At 40.2% G+C, this 17,419-nt stretch overlaps 1 protein-coding gene across 15 annotated transcripts in view; it reads right to left on the bottom strand.

Moving 5' to 3' along the window:
- IQCK (IQ motif containing K) overlaps positions 1–17,419 on the bottom strand; it is a 217,422-nt gene that overhangs the window by 195,503 nt on the left and 4,500 nt on the right. For 10 of the 15 annotated variants that reach the window (XR_008427022.1, XR_008427025.1, XM_045195357.2 and 7 more), the window contains 3 exons: positions 12,403–12,467; positions 10,167–10,287; positions 8,311–8,408 (listed from right to left, as the gene is read on the bottom strand). Coding sequence is in view for 12 of the 15 variants with exons in the window: in XM_045195357.2 (XP_045051292.2) it covers positions 8,311–8,408; positions 10,167–10,287; positions 12,403–12,467 (284 nt within the window). In the remaining 3 variants the exon portion in view is untranslated. The remainder of the gene's footprint in view (positions 1–8,310; positions 8,409–10,166; positions 10,288–12,402; positions 12,468–17,419) is intronic. The other 5 variants (XM_045195362.2, XM_045195364.2, XM_071221723.1 and 2 more) reach the window with 3 other exon arrangements.

Raw genomic sequence — 17,419 nt, 5'->3', positions numbered from 1 at the left:
GTGCGCACCTCGGAGGGACGTGAGACCACATTCTAGGCACTGGGGAGAGTTCATACCACAAAAGGCCTCACTCCCAGACCCATAGCCCCGAGGAGGATCCGTGCCCGAACCTGTGGGACCAGGGGCTACTGGACAGCTGGGCTGCAGGCTGCCCAAGGGCTGGTCTGAACAGAGAAGAGCTAACCTAAGCCCCCTGACTCTGCTGCAGTCAAATAGACTAGCAAAACTGGCTTGGCCAGTTTGAAGCCAGGAGGAGGCTTTTTTTTTTTTAAGTAATTATTTATTATTATTATTTTATTAATATTTTTTTCTTTAACACCTTCTTCCTCTCTTTCTTTCTTCTTCTATTCCTTCTCTCTTTCCCTTTATATCTCTTCTTCCTTCCTTCTTTCTTTTTTTTTTTTTAATCCCTGCAAGTGAGACAATAAAACCTGCAACTGTGAAAAGACCAGAGTTGGACCCAAAGAGGGGGCATCCCAGCAGCTGAGACAGTGAAACAAATTTCACTTTGCTACTCCAGAGAACTTGGAAGTTATTGTGTATTTGTATTATTATTTTTTCATCATTCTTACATCACTCATTTTATTAGTATTTTTGTATTTCTCTTCTACATGTTTAGTCTTCTTCGCTTGACTGGTTAATTTGCATTATTTGCTGGTTTCCCCTTGTTCTCTCCTTCATAGTGTATTGTCAATTAACTGTCTTTCACTTCACTTATGTTCCATTAGCACACTACTCTAGGACCTATACTCCCTATCCTAGTTATCCAGATCACATACATTTTGTCATATGATTGTTGCTCCATTACTATTGTAAATAATAGCTGTTCCATACATTTGTAAATATTACACAGAACTACTCTCAGATCTCAGCCCATTTTACTGTTTCCTGAACTTTATTACTGGTGTGGTTAACTCTATTCTCTCACATATTACGCCTATTTTCTACCTTTACTCTCACTTTACCTCATATTCTGACCTCCCACAAACTCACAGCTTTCTAGATCCAACTCACAATGCTTTCAAGCCTCTCCCCACCAACAAGAGTCTTATCTTCTTTCCACCCTCTCTAAAAAGTGGCCAGGTGGGTGAATTATCATAGTTAACACTATACAGATCCAAAGGATCTCCTGTCTCTTCCATAAGGGCTGGTACTTTAAACATCATATAATACACTCCTGCTATCTTAAACCATTTAGCTTTCCCCCCAGAATCTATCACAAAAAAGAGTAGGTAGAACCTGTGAACACCAGCATACCTCCTGGAAGAGGAAACGCACCAACAAAGGAAACATCAACAGATAAGAACAGAAGAAGGTGAAGGAAGGAGTGGAAGCCACACTACTAAACCCAAAACCTATCTGGAAATACAACTAAATAGCAAAGAAATAATTGAGAACAAACAACTGAACAAGAACAAGAGAAAAGTCTCAAAACCCTGTACACATAGAAGAACCAGTTTCAACACAACTTGCCCACACCTGCAAAACAGAAAACAAGAGATGGTGGACAGACTGACCCTCAGATAACCAGCCAGTGGCAAGGAACCACCAAAGAAAGACCCAAGGACAAAAAAAAAAAACAAAGATACACAGAGTCAACATAAATCACAGCCGAAGACCAGAAAGCTTGGGAGATCAAGGAGACTGTACCACTGAATCTCACAGGTATTCTATCACAGAAGTTTACACCATAAATCCAGGGTGTCAGAACAGAGCAACTTAAGAAGCAGAGGCTAACAGGAACTCTTACAAAAAATGGGAAGAAAAAGAAACAATCCCCAAATGAAAGGAAAGGAGGAAGTCTCAGAAACAATGCTAAATGAAAAAGAGGCAAATCAACTATCAAATATTGAGTTCAAAGAATTGGTTGTAAGGAAGCTCAATGACCTCACAGAGAATTACCAAAAACAACAGGGAAACTACAATGAACTCACTGCAAACTATATCAACATGAAAAAGGAAATAGAAACTATCAACAAGGGCCAAGAGGAAATGAAGAATACAATTTCTAAACTGAAGAACACAGTAGACGGAATCAAAAGCCAGCTCATGAAGCAGAGGATTGGATCAGCGAGCTTCAGGGCAAGGTAGAAAAAAACACCCAGAATGAGCAAGAAAAGGAAAAGAGGCTCAGAAAGAATGAAGAGGGGTTAAGGGAAATGCAGGACAACATGAAACATAAAAATATCCACATAATAGGGATACCAGAAGGAGAAGAAGAAGAGCAAGGGATAGAAAACCTGTTTGAAAAAGTAATGATGGAAAACTTCCTTAATTTGATGAGAAAAAAGTCACATAAATCCAGCAAACACAGAGAGTCCCAAGCAAGAGGAACCCAAAGAGACCTACTTCAAGACACATACTTAAAATGGCAAAACTCCAAGACAAAGAGAGAATCTTAAAGGCAGAAGAGGATAAACAAGAAATAAGATACGAGGGAGCACCGATAAGGTTAGGAGCTGACTTCTCAATGGAAACGCTCCAAGCCAGAAGAGAAGGGCAAAAAATATTCCAAGTAATGACAATCAGAGCCCTGCAACCAAGATACTTTATCCAGCAAGGCTACCAATCATGATAGAAGGGCAAATAAGGAGCTTCCTAGACAAAAGAAGTCTAAAAGAATACAACTCCACCAAACCAGCTCTGCAAGAGATGCTGAAGAGACTGCTTTAAGGAAAGGAAGGAAAAAAGAAAGAGAGAGAGGAACACAGGTATGAGAAAATGGCAATGAGTAAGTACCTATCAATAATAACCTTAAACATAAATGGATTAAATGCTCCAATCAAAGGTACAGAATACCTGAATGGATAAGAAAGCATGACCCACACGTATACTGCCTACAAGAGACCCACCTCAGGAAAAAAGACCTACACAGATTGAAAGCTAAGGGCAAAATTTTCCAAGCAAATGGACAGGGAAAAAAAGCAGGGGAAGCAATACTCATATCAGACAAAATAGATTTCAAAAAAAGGGCCATAAATAGAGACCCAGAAGGTCACTTCATAATACTCAAAGGAAGGCTCCACCAAGAAGAACTAAGCATTGTAAATATCTATGCACCCAACACAGGAGTACCCAAATACATAAGGAAAATCTCGGAGGACTTTAAGAAAGATAGCAACACATCATATAATTGTGTTGACAGTAACACAATTATAGTAGGGGATTTTAACACCCCACCGTCAAAGATGGACAGATATTCCAAACAAAATATCAACAAAGATATTGTGGCATTGAACAATGCCAAAGATGAAATGGACTTAACTAATATATATAGAGAGCCTTTCATCCCAGAGAAGCAAAATACACATTCTTTTCAAATGCACATGGAACATTTTCAAAGATAGACCCCATGATAGGACACAAAACAAGCCTCAACAAGTTGAAGAAAATTGAAATCATACAAAGCTTTTTCTCTGACCACAAGGGACTGAAACTAGAAACAAACCTCAAGGAATAAACCCCAAAACACTCAAAAACATGGAGATTGAATAGCATGCTATTAAACAATGAATGGGTGAAGAATGAGATTAGGGAAGAAATCAAAAAGTTTCTGGAAACAAACAAAAATGAACTCACAACAATACAAAACCTATGGATATAGCAAAGGCAGTCCTGAGAGGGAACTTCATAGAGATACAGGCCTACCTAAAAAGAATAGAAACATTTCAAATAAACAACCAAAACTACACCTACAAGAACTGGAGGAACAACACTAAAGACAACCCAGAGCAAGTACAAGGAAGGAAATAACCAGGATCAGAGCAGAGTTAAATGACATAGAGACTAAAAGCACAATTCTAAGGATCAATGAATCCAAGAGCTGGTTCTTTCAGAAGATAAACAAAATCCAAAAGCCTTTAAGTAGTCTCATCAAGAAAAAAGAGAGAGGACCCAAATAAACACAATTAGAAATGAAAGAAGAGAGACTACAACTGATACCACCTAAATACAAAGGATTGTAAGAAATTACTACGAAGAACTATATGCCAAGAAATTTGAAAACCTAGGTGAAAAATATAACCTTCCAAAATTCAATGAAGAAGAACCAGAAAGCCTGAACAGACCAGTAACACCTGATGAAATTGAAACAGTAATCAAAAAGCTTCTGACACACAAAAGCCCTGGACCAGATGGTTTCACAGGAGAATTCTACAGAACATTTAAGGGGGAGCTAACCCCCATCCTCCACAGATTATTTCAAAAAATTCAAGAAGATGGAAGACTCCCAAACTCTTTTTATGAAGTCAGCATCATCCTAATCCCAAAACCAGATAAAGACATAAAAAAGAAAGAAAACTTCAGGCCAATATCGCTGATGAACATAGATGTTAAAATACTCACAAATCATTGGCAAAGAGCATCCAGCAATACGTTAAAAAGATTATACACCATGATCAAGTGGGATTCATGCCAGGGATGCAAGGATGGTACAATATTCGCAAATCAATAAACATAATACATCACATAAACAAAAGAAAAGACAAAAATCACATGATCATATGAACAGATGCGGAAAAAGCATTTCATAAGATACAGCACCCATTTATGACAAAAACACTCAGCACAGTGTGAATACAGGGAGCATTCCTCAACATAAAAAAGGCCATATATGAGAGACCTACAGCCAACATCATACTCAATGGACAAAAACTTAGAGCTTTCCCACTAAGATCAGGAGCAAGACAAGGATGCCCTCTCTCACCACTCCTATTCAACATAGTATTGCAAGTCCTAGCCACAGCAATCAGACAAGAAATAAAAGGCATCTAAATTGGAAAGGAGGAAATGAAACTGTCACTGTTTGCAGATGACATGATAGTGTACATGGAAAATCCTATTGACTCCACCGAAAAACTAGTTGACCTAATAAATGAATTTGGCAAAACAGCTGGATACAAAGTCAATACTCAGAAAAGAAAGGCATTCTTGTACACCAACAAGGAAACATTAGAAACAGAAATCAGGAAAAAAAAATCCCATTTGATATAGCAACAACAAAAATAAAGCACCTAGAAATAAACCTAACCAACGAGGTAAAACACCTGCACTCAGAAAACTACACAACACTGAAGAAAGACATTAAGGAAGACAGAAACAAATGAAAGCATGTACCATGCTCATGGATTGGAAGAATTAACATCTTCAAAATGGCCATACTACCGAAAGCAATTCATAGATTCAATGCAATTCCTATTAAAGTACCCATGACATATTTCACAGATATAGAACAAACATTGCAGAAATTCATATGGAACCATAAATGACCCTGAATAGCTGCAGCAATTTTGAGAAAGAATAACAAAGCAGGAGGGATCACAATACCTGATATCAAACTGTATTACAAAGCCACTGTAATCCAAACAGCCTGGTACTGGCATAAAAACAGGCACATAGACCAATGGAACAGAACAGAGAGCCCAGAAATAAACTCAAGTCGTTATGGTCAATTAATATTTGACAAAGGAGGCAGGAGCATAAAATGGTCAAAAACAGCATCTTCAACAGTTGGTGTTGGGAGATCTGGACAGCTACATGCAAAAAAAATGAAACTCGATCACCAACTTACGCCATATACAAAAATGAACTCAAGATGGATAAAAGACTTAAATATAAGTTGTAACACCATAAAAGTCCTAGAGGGAAACATTGGCAGGAGAATCCCATACATTCCACGCAGCAACATCTTCACAGACACGTCCCCTAAAGCAAGGGACATAAAGGAAAGAATAAACAAATGGGACCTCATCAAAATAAAAAGCTTCTGCATGGCTAAAGAAAACAGCACTAAAATACAAAGAGAACCAACAGTATGGGAAAACATATTTGCCCATGATACCTCAGACAAGGGCCTGATCTCCAAAATATAGAAAGAACTCACACAACTCCACTCCAGGAAGACAAACAACCCAGTCAATAAATGGGCAAGGGACTTGAACAGTTCTTTAAGGAAGACATACAGAGGGTCCAGAGACATATGAAAAGATGCTCAGCATCACTAGCCATCAGAGACATGCAAATTAAAACCACAATGAGGTACCATCTCACACCAGTCAGAGTGGCCAACATAAACAAATCCACAAACAAATGTTGGAGAGGATGCAGAGAAAAAGGAACCCTCGTGCACTGTTGGTGGGAATGCAGACTGGTGAGGCCACTGTGGAAAACAGTATGGAATTTCCCCAGAAAACTAAAAATGGAACTGCCCTTTGACCCAGCAATTCCACTGCTGGGATTATACCCTAAGAGCCCTGAAACACCAATCCAAAAGAACTTATTCACCCCAATGTTTATAGCAGCACAATTTACAATAAAATAAAAAATTTATTTACAATTCACAATTTACACTTTACAATTAACAATAGCCAAATACTGAAAGCTACCTGTGTGCCCATCAGCAAATGAGTCAATCAAAAAACTATGGTACATTTACACAATGGAATTCTATGCAGCAGAGAGAAAGAAGGAGCTCATACCCTTTGAACAGCATGGATGGAACTGGAGAGCATTATGCTAAGTGAAATAAGCCAGGCGGTGAGGGCAAATACCATATGAACTCACCTTTATCTTGAACATAATCAACAGTAGAAAAAAGCAAACAAAATATAACCAGAGACATTGAAGTTAAGAACAATCTAACAATAGCCAGAGGGGACATGGGAAGGGACAGTGGGGAGAAGGGTTTTCAGAAACTACTATAAAGGACACATGGAGAAAACCAATGGGGAGGGTGGAAGCATGGGAGGGAGCTGGGTTTGGCTGGGGTGGGGAAGAGGGGTGCAGAGAAAATGCAGAGAACTGTAATTGAACAATAATAAAATAATAAAACAAAAAATTAAAAAATAAAAATAAAAAAATTCTCAGCATAAAAAAAAAAGAGAAGATGTGCTTCATGGCTCACTAGATGGGCAGTTGTAGTTAATGCTCTACTTTTCTGAGTTTCAGGGCATCCTACATAAAAGAGGTCTGATGTGAAAGGGGACCTGGCTTGGGGTTGTTGTAAGGGGAAAATGAGATGATTTGACCAGTGCCATCACTCAGTGGGCAACCAATCATTGAGACAGCTTCTCTGACCACTCTCATACTATTGCTATTATTACAACAGTAGTCAAATCATGGGTTAAAGGGAAGCAGTCAATACTTGACTCACTGATATTTACTGTACCAGCTTTTTTGTTTACAGTCCCCTTCAGCAGAGCATACTCTGCTGTTAATGAAAATGGGGACTGATCATTGTGGTCTTTCCTGGTTCAATCAGGACAACCAGACTATATCAGTAAGTTAGGAGAATGAGGCAGGATTGTGGTTCCCTTTAAATTCATCAGTGTCTCAAAACTATGCACTTCTTTTAGAGCAAGATAAATGTATTGTCTCCTCAGTGTATAAACCTACCATCAGGGCAGTATGCAGTTCTCTGAGATTTTGTGTTGAAGGGCAACTAAGCAGGTGACACCACTAACTGTGAGTGCTTTAAATACCCTGGGGCATGTGAAACTGATTGGGATTTACACTGTAGTTACTGCCATTTTCTTAATATCATTTTGAACCATCTAATCTGGATTTGAATCCTAGCTATGCCAGTCCCCCTTGATCACCTTTCTGAACCTCTCTTTTCTCATTTGCAAAACATAGACAAAAACAACAGAAGGAACCTCATAGGGCTATTGTGAGGGAAAAATGAAATGGCTGACAAGGCACTTAGCAAAGTGCTTTGATCAATATTAAATGTTGTTGCTATTTTATTCTTTTCCTGTGGCCTACCCAAAATTCTAGTATTCAAATCTGTGCAGGGAACATACCCAACGTATCTTGTCAACTGTAGAAAAGAGGGAGTCTGAAAGAGTATTAACATGGGGCAGTGCCATGATCAAAACTCAACTCACACTGGCTGCAGTGTGATAATGACCAGTATGTACTGAGCACTCACTGGGTGCAGACCTCCATAAAGCAAGTTACATGCACGGCATTTGTCATGCAGAAGAGTAGAGGGAGGCCAGAGGTGAGGAGATCAATCCAGAGTGGGAAAAAAGGTAAGGGGTGCTTTAATCCATGCTTGTAACAAACCGAGAAGCACGCCCAAGAAACTTGGCAGATAACCCTGTGGAACCCAAGTGGACAGATAAATGGCAGTCCATTTGTGTCTACAACTATGTGCCCTGACTGGAGCTGAGTAAGTGACCCCAAACACAGGCTTCCCTTCTCAAAGGGATCATTTTGAGAACAACCACTTGATGGTGCTGAGATAATGATCTACCATCTGATAAAAATGAATTATTGAGCTTTTAGAAGTAAAGAAATAAAACCACTGACCTCAAAACATTTTTCTTTCTTGGCCTGGTGAAGCAGGCTAGCTATTCCAGGAAGCAGAACTGGAAAAATGAATGTTTCCAAATATTCTTTGGGAGAGCCTAAAACAAAAAGATTACTACTAAAAATCCCAAATGGCTGCCAAGGTCACAGGCATCAATTCAACACCAACAGAAATTCCCAATTTGGGGTGCTGTGAAGAAGGAAATTTTATTCATTGCAAAAGAGCTGAATTGTGATACAGTACAACTGTGAAAACAGCACAGCTGTGTGGTAGCCCTGGGGTTAGGCCCCTCTATAGCTAGACAGCTCTGTCCTGCTTTGCTCTGTGTCAGTGTAATTTGTGCTGTACTGATCTGATCCACTCTGCTCTGGTGAGACACCTTCCCTGTTTCATTTCAGCTGGGGAAACTCAGTCTTCAGTCTTCTGTGGAAAGGAATAGTGTGCTCTTACAACTAGAAGGACTTATATAAACAGAAGTCCTTAACCCTGGTCCCTGATTGGTCTGTCCCCATGCAAATGAGGACTCCAAATTCTTGCCGTTTGATTGGTCCAAAAGGCACTGTCCTGATTGCTCAAAATGAAGCCACTTTGGTTGGTGAAGATGTTGATGAAGGGGAGAGATATAGCTGCACAGTTCCTATTGAATGGGGAAAGCCCAAGCCCTACTGGCTGAAATAGGATTCCAGGAACTCTTTTATAAGGGCTGGCTCAAATAACAGAAACACAGTGCAGCTCAGGCAAGCAGTTCAGTGCAGACTTCCTGAAGTAGTTTGCATGAGAGGACCCCCTGTAGAAACGGCTGCTAGGCTCTGTTTTTTTTAGCATGAGTCCAGTTAGCCACTGAAAGCCCTTCTTAGTAGTGTCTCTTTCTCAGGGCTCACATGGCAGGCCTAGTTAATCTGGAAGAAACGTTTGCTTCTGAACCAAAAAAAAAACAACCCAAAACCCAAAAACAAAAAAAACTGTCCACAAGATAACATGACCTTAAATATTACTTGAGACTGCTGAGTTGGGCTGTGTTGTATTACTAAAGAAACTTAAAGTACATTTGCACCTTTGCAGTCTAGTGAGGATATAGGCCAGGTGCTACGCAGCCGCAGGCACAGCAAGGCCAATGTGACTGAAGGAAAATGAGCAAGGGGAGTGGGTAGAAATTGAAGTCAGAGAGGAACAGGGTTGGGGTATAGTGGATAAAGCCTCATGATGACAGTAATGATATCACTGGTTGCCAAGGCCCAAAGTACACTAGCAGAAAGAAGAGAACAAACCAGGAAAGGCCTTGGCACCTGGAAGGTCTAGAGGAACCGAGGCTCAGGTAGAAAGACTTAGGAAGCCCACATCTCTGGCTTGAACCCATAAATCAGGGCAGCACTGTATTTTCTTCTACGTTTTTCATTTTTGCCCCTTTCTAATTAATGTAGAATCAGAGTATGCAAGTTACTTATCATTATTATTATATTTCAACCTTAAAGATGAATCAATGGAATAAAGGCTTACTTCTTTTAAAAATTAAAATTAAAACAAGAACACATTCTTTTTTTTTAAGATTTTATTTATTTATTTTTTCGAGGAGGAAGGGAGAGAGAGAGGGAGAGAAACATCAATGTGTGGTTGCCTCTCACGTGCCCCTTACTGGGGACCTGGCCTGCAACCCAGGCATGTGTCCTGACTGGGAATCAAACCAGCAACCCTCTGATTCGCAGGCCGGTACTCAACCACTGAGCCATGCCAGCCAGGACAAGAACCATTCTTTATGTGGTCTCCCTGAAGTCTGTCTGTCCACCTCAACTCCTACCCTGTGGTTTTGCTATGTTACAAACTCCAAACTATGAAAAGGGAAACCTTCCTTACTTACATGTTTTTGGATCGACTGTTTCTTGAGTGCAGGGTATATGTGAATTCATGATCAAATGAGGAACTGAATAAAGGTGTTCTGTATTGAAGCCATGAAAAACTGTTTCTTCCATTGGTGAAACCTGGTGGGGGGTGGGGTAAAGAATAAATTCCTATAAATAGTTTAAATAATTGCATTTTCTTTTATAACCTAAAACAGGAATAAGATTCTGCATCAGATTTGAGATTCAAGGAGGCATACTGAGCACAAGTCTTTGTCTCTCTTCCCTCCTGTTACACATCAATGACAAACAAAGAATAAATCCCCGATAGAGAGAATACGAAAACAGAAAGAATATGAGAACTATCAGTGGAGGAGAGATTTGCAAATATTTCCAAAAGAAACAGGGATGATGAGCTTCTTATCAGGTAAGAGAGGGGAGAAATGGCAGCCCAGAATCTACAGTGGGAAACTACACCAGAAGACAGGAGTCCATCTTCCCACCAGAATTCCAAAGGGCTTCAATGCTTAGGGATTCAATTCCTCAGAGGGTGAGAATGAGAAGGGAATGATAACAAACAAGAGGGGTTAAGGAAAAATCTGGCTGGGGCTCCACTGGCCTGCTGCCCACATTTCCCCTTCCCCTGCTCCTGCCCTCTTCAATATACATAAGCTATGTTCACAGCAGCTCTTTCTATCCAGTTCTCCTTTCCAATGACTCTTCTGTAAACAAATTAAACAAATAGCCTTGGAAGGAGTATGACTACTCAGAGTGCCACGTTGGTGGTCAAAAGAAAAAAAAAAAATCCACCACTGATTTACTGATTTGGAGGCTGTGGACCCTGAAGTAAAGTCTTCCAGTGGTCAGTCCCTTCCCATGAGCTCTGTAGGGTAAATGGAGGCAGTATAGCTTCCTCACCCAGGTGTCTGGGTACCTAAGGGAACCTTTTTTTCCACTAGGTACCCAGGGAAAACTTATCAGGCCCATAATCTTGAATGGGCCTGATAAGTTGTGTTCTCATAGCCTTGAGACTGGGTCCAATAAACTGTTCCCATTGCCTTGAGGAGGCCTGTATGCGTAGTATAAAGCTCTGTTGCATAAGATCTGTTGGCACCCTGCCGGTTTTGTCTGTGTTCTAGTACTTAAGCAGATAGGGACTCCCTGCTGGGTGCCACAACAAGTGCCATGCAAGGGGACAGTTGACATACAGTATATGCAGTGCACCATGCAGAGACATGCAGGAAGACATGCAGCTTGCAGCGTGCGTGGCTTGCCCACCCGTGAATAAAGGAATGTCAAGCATCCCCACAGCTCCATGCATTTTCTTCCACTGCTCAAATCTAGAGTGGACCTGCCAGGTCTTGACTGGCTGCAACACAAGCTCCCAGTCAGTGTTTTTACTCATAGAATAGATCCAGAAAACAAATCCACATGTACAATAGTAGAAGAAAACCACACGAGCTATGTAGAAAAATCCACTCAGACATCCATTTTAAATTTTGAATAAATAGTCAAAACTTCCTACACAGATAAAGAGCATCAACAGTATAAATAACAAAGATCAAGATCTACAAGGAAAAACTGACCCTGGAAGAAGTACAAATAATTCAGGGAAGGGAACTATGATTAGTATTTCCAGAAAAAATTGAGAAAACATTGCATCCATAAAGCAAGAGCAGAATGCTATATAAAAAAGAACAATACAGTCCAAGATAGTTCTTAGACACAAGATTCTCTAACAGTAGCAGCTGCAGTAACATACTGGAAAGCTAGTCTTAGATTTTGGTCCCATCCCTGTGACCCTGCTAAAGTCCCTTCATCTCTCAGTCTGTTTTGTTTTAAACTCCATTAAGTTCTTATTTTACTCCAAGTAGGCTGTCTGAGGGCCTCTCTTCCTGGCTGCCCTGTTCTTGGCCCTCTTTCCTTAAGATAGATTTCTTCTCACCCATTGGGCATGCACAGGGAAACCTGCTCTATTTGCAACTGTCCCCAAGGATCAAATGAGATCATCCAGGAGGCACAGTGAATTAATCAAGGATTACCTGATCCATTTAACAGATGTGGAAACTGAGGCTTAAAGGGGTTATGATATGCCCTTTAAATCACACTGTTAGTAATAGAGATAGGACTGGCCCCACATTTCTGGTTCTAGTTCCTGTGCCTTTCCTAATTCATGACCCTGTGTGATGTTCACCACCTATCAGTGCTGTTCTTATTTAAAGCTTTTAATTTAGGTTGAGGTGGGGCAATACTCACAGTAATCACAGTTTCCGGTTTGATTTTGTATTCCTCTGGAAAGGGAGGCAGCTCAGCTTCATACTCTAAAAGGGATGGGGAAAAAATCTTCAATTCCATAATTCATTGCAGATTATGATGTAATATTCTTTCCTCTAAATCAGGGCTGTCAAACTCATTTTCACCGGGGGCCACATCAGCCTCAAGGGTGGGCCGAATGTAATTCTAGGACTGTATAAATGTAACTACTCCTTAACTAGGGGTAAGGAGCTCGGTGCTGCCGCCCGGTAGAAACAAGGTGGAGGGCTGGATTTGGCCCTTGCGCCTTGTGTTTGCCACCTGTGCTCTAAATAAACAGTCTTAAATTTTATTTTGGTTGGTGGTTTATAGAAATGAAAAACAAGCAGCCATTACAGATTAATAATTAACATGAACTACCTTATTTACAATGAATAAGAGGTAACTGCTCACTTGTGTGAAGAATTCAGGCTCCATGTTTGAGTTTAACATACCCCAAGAGGGTACAACTTCAGATTTTGCCCTCTACAAAGAGAATGAGAGTGCCTAAGGGAAGAATATGGCATACAGGGAGGAAAGGGGAGAGAACAGGAAGAAAACATGATGGCAGGGCACAATAAGAGACAGAGGGAAGATGAGCCATCTCAGGTATTCACTGGTTAAGACTACCAGTTTGGGGTACATGACTCTAAAAGCATGCCCATAAACCCCGTTATTCAAAGTATGGTCCCAGAGCTAGCATCATCATCATCCCTGGCAAGTTAAAAATCTAACATCTCAGGTCCCACTACAGACCTGCAGAACCTAAATCAGCACGTGCCTTATACTTGTATTCACATAAAGTTGGAAAAGTCCTACTGGAAGCTCCTGTAGTTTCCTATACTGGCTGCACATTAGAATCACCTGGGAGGTTTTTTTTTTTTGAAACTACCCACGTCTTGGACCAACTTAAGAAATTTTGATTTGATAGGTCTGGGGCAAGAGCCTGGCAATCGGTATTTTTAAAGTTCTCCAAATGATTTTTAAAAAATATATATCATTGATTATGCTATTACAGTTGTTCCATTTAGCTCCCTTTCCTCCCCTCTGCCCTGCACCCCCACTCCCACCCACATACCGCCCACCCTCCCCCATTTAGTTCCTGTCCATGGGTCATACATATAAATTCTTTAGCTTCTCTATTTCCTAAACTATTCTTAACCTCGCCCTATTTTGTACCTACCATTTAGGCTTCTTATTCCCTGTACCCCATTCTTCCCCTGCCCCCTCCCCGCTGATAACCCTCCATGTGATCTCTATTTCTGTGAATCTATTCATGTTCTAGTTGTTAGCTTAGTTTTCAGTGTTTTTTTGTTTTTGTTTTGTTTTGAAGTTTCAGTGGTTGATAGTTGTGAGTTTCTCATTTTACTGTTCATATTTTTGATCTTCTTTTTCTTCGATAAGTCCCTTTAACATTTCTTATAATAATGGCTTGGTGATGATGAACTCCTTTAACTTGACCTTATCTGAGAAGCACTTTATCTGCCCTTTCATTCTAAATGATAGCTTTGCTGGATACAGTAATCTTGGATGTAGGTCCTTGCCTTTCATGACTTCAAATACTTCTTTCCAGCCCCTTCTTGCCTGCAAGGTTTCTTTTGAGAGTTCAGCTGATAGTCTTATGGGAACTCTTTTGTAGATAACTGTCCCCCTCTCTCTTGCTGCTTTTAAGATTCTTTCCTTATCTATAATATTGGGTAATGTAATTATGATGTGCCTTGGTGTGTGCTTCCTTGGGTCCAACTATGTTAGGACTCTCTGAGCTTCCTGGACTTCCCGGAAGTCTATTTCCTTTGCCAGACCGGGGAAGTTCTCCTTCATTGTTTTCAATTTCTTGCTCTTCCTCTTCTCTTTCTGCCACCCCTATGATTTGGATGTTGGAATGTTTAAAGTTGTCCCAGAGGTTCCTCAGCCTTTCCTCATTTTTTTTGAATTGTTTCTTCATTCTGTTCTGCTTGGATGTTTATTTCTTCCTTCTGCTCCAAATTGTTGATTTGAGATCTGGTTTCTGTCCCTTCACTGTTGGTCCTCTGTACATTTTCCTTCATTTCACTTTTCATAGCCTTCACTTATTCCTCCATTTTGCGACCATACTCAGCCAATCCTGTGAGCATCCTGATTACCAGTGTTTTGAACTCTGCATCTAATAGGTTGGCTATGTCCTCATCATTTAATTCTATTTTTGGAGTTTTGATGTGTTCTTTCATTGGGCCTTTTTTTTTTTTTTTTTCTGCCTCCTTGCCAGCTGTTACCTTGTAAGGGGTGGAGCCTTAGTTATTCACTAAGGAAGGGCGACTCACATTGCTGCATAGTGGCACTGTATGTGGGGGAGGCGTCGGAGAGGGAACAATGCCACTTGCTCAGCTCTCAGCTGGCTTTTAGTCACTTCCTCCACTACCCACAAGCAAATTGGGCCCTTCTGGTGCTGATTCCTGGATGGGTGAGTTTGTGTACATTCTAGGACCCTGTGAGTCTTTCCAGTGAACACTCCTGTGAGGCCAGGAGTTTCTTTCACCACTGCAACCCCCACAAGTTTTTACCACCAGAGGTTTTGAAGCTGTATTTCACCATGCTGGAACCTTGGGTTGCATAGTCTGTCTCACTTCCCAGTTGTTCTTCCCACAACATGCAAATGTGGGACCACCCACCCCGGTCCTCGCTGCTGCCTTGCTGCACATCCTCTCCACCCGGTCTGCCTGTCTCTCCCCCTCCTACCTGTCTGAATGAATGCTTCTTCTTTAACTCCTTGGTTGTCAGACTTCCATACAGTTTGATTTTCTGGCAGTTCTGGTTATCTTTTGTTTTTAAATTTGTTCTTGTCCTTCTTTCGATTGTTCAAGGAGCAGAGTGTATCTACCTATGCCTCCATCTTGACTGGAAGTCTCTCCAAGTGATTCTAATAGGCAGTGAAGTGGAGTATGATTGCCAGGTTTCAAGACTAATCCCAGTCAATTTGTTGGAGAGCTAATGCAAAGAACATTCCACACAAGTCCGCAGGGTAACAACTATTGCTGAGACAGGGACAGAAAATGCTCACAGCAATATTAGTTATACTTCTAAAGGTTAAAACTGATAAAAAGTATTTCTGAAAAGGTCAATGTTTTAAAGGCAAATGCATAGTCACTTTGCATTGATGAGGAAAAACAAAGTTTCTGGGCAAGAGGATATTGATGGAATATAGTTATATGGGACATGAGTTTTATTTCATTAGCTAGTTCCTTACCAGATAGTAGAGCATTTCTAAACAAAAATTTTTTTTTTTTTAATTCCTAGGTATCAGGTTGGGGAAAAGTATGCCAGGCTGCACATGATAAGCAATTTTGATGCTAAATACTGGCTATATTCATTTTCTATTGCTATGCAACAAATTACCACAAACTTACTTAAAACAACACATATTATCTCAGTTCCTGTAGGTCAGGTCTCATAAGGCTGAAATCAAGGTGTTGGCCATGGCTGTGATTTCCTCTGATGGTTGGGGTCATCTGTGAGCTCAACAGTTGTGGCAGGATCCAGTTTCTTGTGGTTGTAGGTCTGAAGTCCCCATTTCCTTTTTGGTTATTGGGGAGGACTGCTCTCAGCTCCTAGAGGCTGCTCTCAGGTCCTTGTCACAAGGTGGTTCACACATGGTTATTTGCTCATTGAAGGCAAGCAGGAATATCTTCTATTTTAAGTGCTCACCTGATTTGGTCTGATCCACCTATAATAACCTCTAATTTAAGGTTAACTGATTACAGGCTTAATTACTCCTGAAAAGTCTCTTGACTAATTGGGAGGTGAGTGCATTAGGGAGTGGGAATTTTGGGGGCTGAGCCATCTGAGAATTCTTCCCATCACAACAGTCCCAGCTCTATAACTTTTACCTGTTTGAATCATGTGAATTCACCCTTCTTCCCCCAGCCCATCGAGAAACACCAATACAGTATGAAATCTACAGGGTCCAGCACAAATAACGCCCTTGCTTTATTACAAAATCATACGCATGTAATTCTGTAACATAACAACGTTACACTCAAGCACATTATATGACATTTTAAGTGAAATGTTCAAATTAAAACTATAAATTATTACACCCATATTATTACCCTACCAACAACACTCAAGCAGGCATTAATTCTGTGGGACCCTGTCTTTATGTGAATTTTATATATACATTTATAGCTTTGCCTAATTACAATAGCTTATAGTGAGAAAATTACAAATACAGAGATGTCTTATGTAGAGAGTGTAAGTCATGCCTAATGCCATTACAACCAATACCCATTGTTGGATTTGGCATAGATACAACCTAATCTTTTCAGTACATTTACTAACATAACATATGTGATACACAAATACATTTATTTACTTTAGATCTCTTAGAGTAGGTCAAATTATCCAAGTATAGAACCTTACAGCACTGTGTCCTTTTTCTTCATACTAGTTTTACCCTTATTTGAAATTTGTAAAAATTAATCTCTTCTAATAGACTGAATTTTGCGATGGAATTACCTAGGTCTGTTTGTGCTTACCATCATATTCCCAGAGAATACTTGTTGAATGAATGAATAAATGAACAAAACAGTACAACAAGTTACGTTTGACCCTTGATCTACTTAACTATTCATTCATATTTACTGAGAGCCCACTACATGCAGGGAACCATTCTAGGTGTTGAATCTTGGACATCTTTCGAGGCTACATATATTATATGCCACATTTATATTTGGCCAGTGTACTCTTAGTGCGTATTTACAGATACTAATAAAAGTGGTTTTGAGAATACAAAGCCCTGATTTGTCACTGGAAAGGAGAAAAAAACAAAAAGCATTTACAAATAAGTTTTCATAAGGTGCCCCCACCCTGCAGCCCACCAAAAGAGCACTAGTCAGGTAGGATAAAGGTCTTGTTTAAGTTAAGATGTTTACTTATTCTGTATCTCATCTCCCTGTGACTGAGTTTCTGACCCATCTGCTTGCTGTGAGAATTTGCTTCGTAAGTG

The sequence above is a fragment of the Desmodus rotundus genome, chromosome 1 (assembly GCF_022682495.2).
Source record: "Desmodus rotundus isolate HL8 chromosome 1, HLdesRot8A.1, whole genome shotgun sequence".
NCBI lineage: Eukaryota > Metazoa > Chordata > Mammalia > Chiroptera > Phyllostomidae > Desmodus > Desmodus rotundus.
This window is presented reverse-complemented; position numbering and strand designations above follow the sequence as displayed.